This window comes from Phyllobates terribilis, unplaced genomic scaffold (assembly GCF_046119375.1).
Source record: "Phyllobates terribilis strain yellow unplaced genomic scaffold, ASM4611937v1 Scaffold_9__5_contigs__length_417890890, whole genome shotgun sequence".
NCBI lineage: Eukaryota > Metazoa > Chordata > Amphibia > Anura > Dendrobatidae > Phyllobates > Phyllobates terribilis.
This window is the reverse complement of record NW_027362769.1, coordinates 78586853-78597730: the sequence shown is the minus strand read 5'-3', so window position 1 is coordinate 78597730 and position 10878 is coordinate 78586853. Positions and strand designations below refer to the sequence as shown.

Sequence of the window (10878 nt, the reverse complement as noted above, 5' to 3'; positions counted from 1 at the left end):
TGCTGCAAAATAAATTTGGGGCCAATCAGATGCCTCCCTGATGGTATTGCATGATGGTTAAATATCTGATTTTATATCTCAGTATTCAGGACATCACAAAGTGGGCAACGTTGAGGACCATAGATGGAGTGGTTGGCCATGGAAACTTAGTGCAGCAAATGAAAGACACATCATGCTTACTTCTCTTTGAAATTTGAAGATGTCCAGCAGTGCCTTCAGCTCAATACGGATAAGAGCCAGGGGGACCCAACTACACCCATCTGCTGTTCAGAGATATCTGGCCAGAAGTGGTCTTCATGGAAGAATTGAGGCCAAAAAAACATGCCAAAATGGAGAACCAGGGAATGGCGCTGTCTCAGCCACCGAGTGAGATCAAGGTGCAGGAACTTCAGGTTGCTTGTAAGTAAAAAAATTTTATTCACACTAATATAAAACAAATAAAAAACATATTCACAGCTTGTTTTGGCTGTTTGCTGCCTTTTTCAGGTGTATGGAGAAAATGTATTTGACCATTTTTATACAGCCCTTTCTTAGAGTGAGAGAGGGAGGGATACAAAAGAGGAAAAGGAGGAATGATTCATCCTTTTATATATATATTTTTTATATATGACATTTATATGTTTTTTTTTCTTTTTTTTATAAACTGAGAACAATGCAGGATGAATCACTCCTCCTCTTCCTCTTTTGCATCCCCTCCCTCTCTCACTCTAAGAAAGGGCTATATAAGAAGGGTCAAATTAATTTTCTCCATATACCTGAAGAAGGCTGCAAACTGTTGAAACATGTTGTGTACATAGTTTTTGTTTTATATTAGTGTGAATAAATTTTTTTTTACTTACAAGCAACATGAAGTTCCTGCACCTTGATCTCTCTCGGTGGCAAAGAGCGCCATTCCCTGATTCTCCATTTTGGCATCCTCTCTGGGGATACTCCTGTATCACGGTTCAATCCCACCTCACCAGGTCGGCCGCAGTCTTTAACAAATTCATCAATACTTCAAGTGAGAGTTGTGCCTCTGTTTGCACAACCGCATCAGGTGAGCAATTTCCTATAGATACTCACCCTTTCAATTGATCAAAACTTACTATGCTTAGATAGCGCCACGTTTTTTTCTCCTTTAGAAAATTTATTACTGGCCAAAAAACATGGCAACAAGGCAAAGTGACTCAACTCTGCATGAAAACATAGGAACTATGGTGCATAAAATTGATTTCAAGTGATCTGGACTATAGATGCAAAATTTTGTCTTAACAGAAGGCATTTTTTTTTGTCAAATGGCCGTGGAGCGGCACAGTAATGAGTATCTGCAGGCAACAGTGAAGCATGGTGGAGGTTCCTTGCAAGTTTGAGGCTGTACTTCAGCAAATGGAGGTAGGAATTTGGTCAGGATTAATAGTGTCCTCAATGCTAAGAAATCCAGGCAGATACTTATCCATCATGCAGTACCATCAGGGAGTCTGTAGTTGGACAATGATCCCAAACATACAACCAATGTACTAGCAATCTTCAGCCTTAAGAAAAACAAGGAGTCCTGGAAGTGATTATATGGCCCCACAGATCCTTGATCTCAACATCATCTAGTCTGTCTGAGATTACATGAAGAGACAGAAGTTTTTTTACAAGTCTACATCCACAGAAGATCTGTGGTTAAATCTCCAAGATGTTTGGAACAACTGCTGAGCTCCTTCAAAAACTGTGAAAGTGTATCTAGGGTATCTAGGAAAATTAACGTGTTGATGCTGTTTTGAAGGCAAAGAGTGGTCACTAGAAATATTGATTTCATTTAGGTTTCTCTTTCTCTCATTTACATTTTGTTAATTGATAAATAATAAACTAATAACAATATTATTTTGCAGCATTGTTTCTACACCTGCCTACATTTGCACACAGTACGGTGCATATATATATATTTTTATATATATATTAGGTTCAGTCAGACTGTATAGTTGAATGGTTTAATGTAGATGAATGCTATTACAGGCAACACATTGGACTAACAAGAACGTTTTATTAAATATTTGAAATCATTAGTCATATTTGCATATTTCAAGACAAGATAATAAGGATAGAATTAGAATGTACTCCTTCTTAGGACCAGAAACGGACAGTTCCATCAGATCCCCCAGAAATCAGATAATCTCCTTTGTGGTCAAAGATCACACATTGAGTATCATCTTCATGGCCATCTAAGCTTGTCAGTTGTCCAGAAGTTAACACCAGAATCTTCACTGTTCCATCATTGCTGGCCAGGGACACCAACTGACCTGCACAGGAGAAGAGATCACAAGGGTAAAACTCACGCTGAGGGTGATGCTGAGAATAATGATTAGACTGCAAGTGATGTGCGCTGAATTAATGTTTTTATTGGAAATAACTTCAATCCAAGCGTGATAAATCAATATAAATGAGACAAGCTGTCTATGCCAGCAAATAACCTCATAAATCCCTAGCATGGACATCCTGTGCCTATATATTAGAATAAACATTTTAGCTGCAGGACACCAGACAACATTTAATTTAGGGTTAGAGCCCACCTATGTAAGGCATCTTGCATCCTGATCTAGAAGTCCAGTATGCTTATTTAAAGGTAAGATCATTAATCGTTAGCCTCTGTTGACACCTAGGTCAGAGGTTTTGTTAAAAGCTTCCATTGCAGATTACACCACATGACAGACACCTATATAAAACTAAAAGGTCCATTTATAACTCTATAGGGTCCATTGCATGCCATTGGTATTATTTATAGACAGTGACTATGACACAGGTGTGAATTACCCATATGCATATATTTTCTTTAATTTTAGAGTTACATCAGAATTGTGTTCTTTCACGTCAGGGTCTTGATGGTAAGAATAGTATAGATTGCAGCAAAACATCAGAAACACCAATACTTAGATGAAGACCATGATACATCAAAGCTCTCTCAGGATTCATCAGAATCTATTTTACACTTGTCACAACTCTGTGGAATGGAAGTCACGATGTTGTCATGAACCCAGCATTGCATTGAGTGACCGAGTCCCCAACAAACACTTATTATTATTAACAAAACAATATTTTATGAGTTTGCCTATTATGTTAAATTATATATAATTATTGGTAGACTTTAAATTGGTTTTGACTCCTGGTGACCATACTCATATATAGAGTTTATTCTCAGGCTTAGATGAAGGAGTTCTGAACTGAACCTCTTGATTTGGAATATTATGATATGTGATATAGTGTAGTACTGTACATCTAAACATATGTTGCTCTCCACATTAGTATTTTTAATAGTAGTATGCTGTTTGCTAACTTATAATTTTAACAACACTAATTTTCAACGATAAACCTAAATTAAGGTGAATTTATTTAAAGAAAAAAATTGTTACATTGTTAAAAGTCATGAATCTCTGGGTGATGAGAGACCTTGTAAGATGTTTCTCAGATTAAAAAATAAAAACAATTAGCTTTTTTTCAGAACCAGAACCTTTCATCCTTGTCTAGGGGCTGTGCCTGGTAATGCAGCTCAGCTTAATTTAAGTAGGCTTAAAAAAGATCTGTCATTTGTTCAAGAAAATTAATTAAAGTTAAATACCTTGTAAAAATCTCTGAGCTCCCCTGATTCTGCCGCCCTTTTCCATTTTGCGTCACCACGCTCCATTGCTTAAATATTCACGTGTTACTTTTGGAGCTCAGGATGAGAAATTTCTATTTGTAATTCAACTGTACCTTTCTTCACTGTCTTCTCTGGGAGCATGCGCTTTCACCCTTCCCTCCCAGACACTGCCAATCGCAGCAATATCTAGGAAGGATGAGTAAAAGTGCACACTTCCAGAGAAGACTCTGAAGAACTGAGCAGTTGAACTGCAAGTAGAGATTTCACATACTGCACTCCAAAAGCAACAAATGTGAATAACTCTGCAATGGAGCAATGCAGCGTAAAATGGAAAAAGATGACAGAATCAAGGGAGCTGAGGATTGGAGTAAGTGACAGGCCCTTTTAAGTAGGGTTTCTGTTCTTCTATGTCTACTTAAATAGGATAATCTATTGTGTATTTCTAGTAAAATATATATAGCAAAGACCTATGGAGCCATTATAAGTCAATGGAGAGCCATCAAATCTACCATGATTGTTGTGATAAGTTGTAAACTTACTTCTAAGGGCTCTTTCTAAATGTTGAACAGTAATAACACATGACTTCGTATTTTACTTCAAAGCTCATGTTGCCTTCGCAATTACTGAATTCCAGTTATTGATTAAGCCAACCAAGCTTCTGTGTTATTCAGAAGAGTTACATGACACACATACCAGAAGATAAGAAAGCAAATTAAAAGAAGCATACTGGAAGAAACACATATCACAGACATTGCCTGTTTGGCTGAGTTTAGGAAAGAAATCACTCTATATCTGATAATGTCCAGAATTCCATGTACTCCTATGTTTTTCTCCATATTTATAATGCACAAATAGTACAACATGATTCTGTATATTCTGAACAAACAAAATGTTTATTAGCCCCCAGTTACTGCCATTTGCTACAACAACAATGGGCAAATCCATATACCGTATTAACGTTTAGTACGGGATAGATGGAAACATTGAAAGTAGATCCAATCTGATCACTTTTGGGAGTCTACACCAAACATGCTGTCCCGTGTGTTCTCCTTTGTCTGCTTTATCATCACTGTGCTATTTCAATCTCAGTTCTCAGTCAATCATCCTTCAGGTCCATTAGACCATGGAGATGTCAGGATTGTTTTGTTAAAGTTCTCTGGAAAAACATACAGCATAGTAATAGAAAAAAAAATTCAGAAACCTAACCCTTCCATTGCGGAAAATAATGTTTCTTAGGTTTTACTCTGAGAAAAGTGAAGAGTTAACACAATTCTTCTAACATTCTGTTCAGTTCCACAGAGATTTTTATTTCATTACAAACTGTTCTGATGTCAACAGCTAGAATAGTAAGTATACATTTTTACTGCTGTAAACACGCTATAGCTTAATGGTAATATATCTGTGAAATTACACTGGAGATGATCATCCCCTCCAAAAAAATTGTTAGAAAATTGCTTGTTCATTTTCAATTCCAAATAAAGCATTTGCTTCTGTAAATCACTACTGTACTATGATATGTATATATCTCAGCCCATGCAAATCGTTTATATACTGCCGGAAGAGAGGGAATTTGTCGCTCATCTGCGAAGATCAGATTGTAGGTTGGTCCCTAGTCGCCCTGTAAATTTTTCTATTACACCATGAGATGTGAGTGATGCCTACACTGTATTATATTGCTCAATGTGCTTTGTGTTGGTGAAGAAAGTTTGTTTTAAACATCTACGTATACTTTTTATGCATTAAATGTCTGCAAAATTCAGCATTGAGATTGCATCATTTAACCCCACTCCCCAACCAATCGACCAATCAAGAGTTCACCTTCATTGAAGAAGCCCTCCCATCAAAGTTTTAGCCTCTTAATATATTGCAGTCATCATATTATATAGCACTGTGCACTTACAATTGCTCATTTTGCCTTTCTACCCAGTAAATTCTTATCTTTTTCTCTGCTCTATGTAGAAACAGGAAGTCTCTTGTCCTTGCATTTATCATTTCCCTCTTCAACTCGTGACCCAGCTGCTCCCTCCTACACTCTGCCATTGATTTTTGCTGTGACTTCTGAGTCATACCTCAAAAATGTACCTCCTGTTTCTACTTAGAGCTTAGAAGGATTCAGCTAGTCAGTTCTTAATCATGTGAAGTCATAGACCTAATGGAAATATTAAACCAGAACTAGAGGAAGCTTTGTCAACTTTGCTAAATGACTGAGGTGGCTCACAAAGGAATGAAGAAAATGTGCCAAACTATTTACAAACCATTTGGTTGACCATTTACTGGCTACAATTTCATACAGTAAGTTAGCATTATTATGGCATTAAAGGGAATCTGTCACCAGGTTTGTGCCACCTAATCTGAGACCAGCATAATGTAGATATAGAGACCCTGATTCCAATAATGTGTTACTTACTGGGCTGCTTAGTGTAGTTTTTAATAAAATCACTGTTTTATGAGCATGAGATTATTCCTAGATGACTAGTAAATCTGCTCCCAGATAGTCCACCATATTCAAGAGCTCTGTATAACCCCGCCTCTACCTCTGATCAGCAGTTTTCTGTGTACACTGTGCATAGGCAGAAAACTGCCAATCAGTGGTGTGAGAGGGGCTATATACAGCTGATTATTCAGAGAACTAGTAGATTTACAGCAGATAAAACAGGGATTTTATCACAGCAAGCAGCCCAGTAAGTAACATATCATTGGAATCAGAGTCTCTGCCCCTACATTATGCTGTTCTCATAAGTTGTAGCAAAAACCTGGTGACAGATTCCTTTTAAATAGATGCACTGATATTTCTGATTTGAATCAAAGAATAGCACAACCTTCATGTATTTTCTTAATTAAAGGACAGCTCCACTTTTGCTTCACTAATACCTATCTGTCTGTCTCTCTCACCTTATCAAATTGCAGTACTCTACAAATTCCCGTAAATATATCTGATTTTTTTAACCTATGTGAATTTAATGTTTTAGCCATGTCATAGGGCATGGGTTCAAATGTTGCACTGAAATAGGTGAATAAATCACTTATTTTCATTGGAGTTTGTAGAGTGTTGTGATTTTTTTCAAGCTGTAGCTACTAGAACCCTTCATAAAGGTCAAGCTGGCTGGAACCTGGGATCATTTATTTGCCAAGTGCTAGTGCATCTTGCATGGAGTATCTATCTATCTATCTATCTATCTATCTATCTATCTATCTATCTATCTATCTATCTATCTATCTATCTATCTATTTGTGTAGGTTTTAACATACAGACTTGGTGCTCATCTTGGGGACCACAATTAGGCCACCTTCATGCAGGAATATTTTGATCAGTATTTGTAAGGCTAGGATCAAGCGACCGTATTTTCTCTCATCTGAGAAAATATGTCCAATTATACTAATCACACTCTGATCAGAGTATGATCCAATTTTCTCGAAAGTGGAGAATAAAAAAAAAATTCTCCATCTTTTCCATTCATTGTGTCCGTGATGTCACCTGAGCGTGGTCTTATTTTCTGACAGGCTCATTGACTTGCATGGCCGAGTGCGAATTGATTAATGGATGGAAATCGTGCATGCTTTGATATTTTCCTTGGACAGACTCAGTCCGAGGAAAAAAATCGGACATGTGCACGGCCCCATAGAATAACATTTAGGCCAAAAAAAACAGTCGTCTGCACGAGTCCTAGGCCAAAACAATTGGAGAGTCAACCATGCAGCAGAAGTGCATGTGCTTCCATTATACTTTTTATTTGTTCATTCAATTTGTGACGCTGAGTCACTTCTCACGGACAAGCCGTGAGTCAGGAAAGTCAAGGAGTCCGAGGTCAAGAGCCAGGAGGGTACATCATAAACAGACATACAGTACAGACCAAAAGTTTGGACACACCTTCTCATTTAAAGATTTTTCTGTATTTTCATGACTATGAAAATTGTACATTCACACTGAAGGCATCAAAACTATGAATTAACACATGTGGAATTATATACTTAACAAAAAAGTGTGAAACAACTGAAAATATGTCTTATATTCTTGGTTCTTCAAAGTAGCCACCTTTTGCTTTGATGACTGCTTTGCACACTCTTGGCATTCTCTTGATGAGCTTCAAGAGGTAGTCACCGGAAATGGTTTTCACTTCACAGGTGTGCCCTGTCAGGTTTAATAAGTGGGATTTCTTGCCTTATAAATGGGGTTGGGACCATCAGTTGTGTTGTGCAGAAGTCTGGTGGATACACAGCTGATAGTCCTACTGAATAGACTGTTAGAATTTGTATTATGGCAAGAAAAAAGCAGCTAAGTAAAGAAAAACGAGTGGCCATCATTACTTTAAGAAATGAAGGTCAGTCAGTGCGAAAAATTGGGAAAGCTTTGAAAGTGTCCCCAAGTGCAGTTGCAAAAACCATCAAGCGCTACAAAGAAACTGGCTCACATGAGGACCACCCCAGGAAAGGAAGACCAAGAGTCACTTCTGCTTCTGAGGATAAGTTTATCCGAGTCACCAGCCTCAGAAATCGCAGGTTAACAGCAGCTCAGATTAGAGACCAGGTCAATGCCACACAGAGTTCTAGCAGCAGACACATCTCTTCAACAACTGTTAAGAGGAGACTTTGTGCAGCAGACCTTCATGGTAAAATAGCTGCTAGGAAACCACTGCTAAAAACAGGCAGCAAGCAGAAGAGACTTGTTTGGGCTAAAGAAAACAAGGAATGGACATTAGACCAGTGGAAATCTGTGCTTTGGTCTGATGACTCCAAATTTGAGATCTTTGGTTCTAACCACAGTGTCTTTGTGCGACGCAGAAAAGGTGAACGGATGGACTCTACATGCCTGGTTCCCACCGTGAAGCATGGAGGAGGAGGTGTGATGGTGTGGGGGTGCTTTGCTGGTGACACTGTTGGGGATTTATTCAAAATTGAAGGCATACTGAACCAGCATGGCTACCACAGCATCTTGCAGCGGCATGCTATTCCATCCGGTTTGCGTTTAATTGGACCATCATTTATTTTTCAACAGGACAATAACCCCAAACACACCTCCAGGCTGTGTAAGGGCTATTTGACCAAGATGGAGAGTGATGGGGTGCTACGCCAGATGACCTGGCCTCCACAGTCACCAGACCTGAACCCAATCGAGATGGTTTGGGGTGAGCTGGACCGCAGAGTGAAGGCAAAAGGGCCAACAAGTGCTAAGCATCTCTGGGAACTCCTTCAAGATTGTTGGAAGACCATTTCCGGTGACTACCTCTTGAAGCTCATCAAGAGAATGCCAAGAGTGTGCAAAGCAGTCATCAAAGCAAAAGGTGGCTACTTTGAAGAACCTAGAATATAAGACATATTTTCAGTTGTTTCACACTTTTTTGTTAAGTATATAATTCCACATGTGTTAATTCATAGTTTTGATGCCTTCAGTGTGAATGTACAATTTTAATAGTCATGAAAATACAGAAAAATCTTTAAATGAGAAGGTGTGTCCAAACTTTTGGTCTGTACTGTAGGTGTAGTCAAGTCACAGTATGGGGTCTGAATTCCAAGGTAAGAGCGTGTCAAGGCAAAAGGGGTAATGCAAATGGGTAGTCAAAAGGCAAATCCAAGCTCTGGCAATAAAAGATCAGAATGTCTGAGCTCAGAACACATAGAAAAAATACCACTGAGCTGAAAGCTATGGCTGGAAGAGGTTTGGGACTGACAGCTTAGCTAAATAGCTGGATAATCACTAAGAACAGGGTACACCTGAATGGAGCTCAGCACCACCGAGTCTCAGATTGGATGACTGAGCTGTCAAACAAAATACCAACATCCCAGCATGCCCCTCACTAGATTGGACGACTGAGCTGTCACTAACCAAACTGACAGCTCAGCATGACCCTGATTCCATAGGGCAGCAAAACTGTCACTCACGGAGTCCAAGACACACTGAGCGGAAGAATCGTGACACCGCTCCTGGTTTTAGCTTACAAATATTGATGTAAATTACTGATCAAAATATTGCAGTCTGAACTTGGCCTTACATGGTTTACTAATCAATCCAATTATTCTTTTCTACGTGTACGAATACGTGCAGATAGACATGGCAATAAAATGGGTAACACATATACAACAGAAGATGCCAAGCTGCTTAGCATTCTCTGCTTACACTTTACCAGAACACATTTAAGCCAGCTAAGCATTTTTAAGAATAAAATACATTCCTCCCAAATCTGAATGTTGTCATCAAATTCATTAACGTTCAATTTGCACTGAAGACACTTTGAAAATTAGAGGAGACGTACCCATAATACATGTTTCTCAATTTCTCATAAGTAAAATGCAGGCAATGAAAACTCAGCTTTAACCCGTGGACATCTCTGACTGAGCAAATAGATTGTTGTTACAGCAAAACCCAAATATAAACATTTATTCATTAAATTGAGCCCAAGTGGCTTGTGCTGATGGAGATGCTTCATTTAAATTCTTTGCAAGCTGCTGAGAGGAGAAGAGGATCTGATCCAACCCATACAAGCACAGTACTCACTCATGCAATAATAAAGGGTTATTAGCCAATAATAGAATTTCCTACTACAATAATATGTATTATTTGTCTGCTGCATCATGAAAGCTGGGAGATGAAAGAAGTCATGAAGGGCAGAAAATTACAGGCCAGTAATTTTGGTTTCCATTTTCTACGCGTAAAACACAAACAAGTCTCAGCTCCCAGAAAGTTGAGGCATATATTGTTGTTCCTACGCTTCCGTTCCACTTTCAAGACCTGTAATATGTTCTCTTTTATTTGTGCTCTGTGTTTGAGTCGAACTGTAATGTGAATTCTTCCTTTCAAGACTTTTCTGAGATTTCCATTCTGCATTTAAATTACTTCTCCAAACTTCTGCACTCGCTGCAGAAATACTAAGCACTCAATTCCCCCCTTGAACCTTCCAATTACCCTTTTGTCATAACATCTTCAGATATGTTCAAGGAAGATGGATCTATTATAATGACAAAATGGACTATTAATAGAGAAGGTGTTGTCCCCGGATCGGAAAAAAATAAGTTGCATTTTTAATCTCAGTACTAAGTGTTTATAGATCAGTAGCCAAGATGAAATTATGTTTCGCAGGAACTTGTTTTACAACATGTTTAACAACACAAGGAGATATAGAAACCCAATTCCCTGGAGCAGTCTAGAGACAATGCGTTTCATCCATTATTCAGACAGCATAAAGCAGCCTGTGAACCTGCTGGTTGCTCCAATGTGAAGCATTGACTGGCTTAGAATTGTGATAACAAAGGTTCTGCTCATTCTTTACCGAGACACTCATAGCCGG

General features: G+C 38.5%; 1 protein-coding gene across 1 annotated transcript in view; it reads right to left on the bottom strand.

Moving 5' to 3' along the window:
• Nucleotides 1-664: 664 nt before the first annotated feature.
• Nucleotides 665-10878, bottom strand: part of SPAG16 (sperm associated antigen 16) — a 1363505-nt gene continuing 1353291 nt past the window's right edge. The window contains exon 16 of the mRNA XM_073646626.1: nucleotides 665-2264. Coding sequence (XP_073502727.1) covers nucleotides 2089-2264 — 176 coding nt within the window. The 3' untranslated portion in view covers nucleotides 665-2088. The remainder of the gene's footprint in view (nucleotides 2265-10878) is intronic.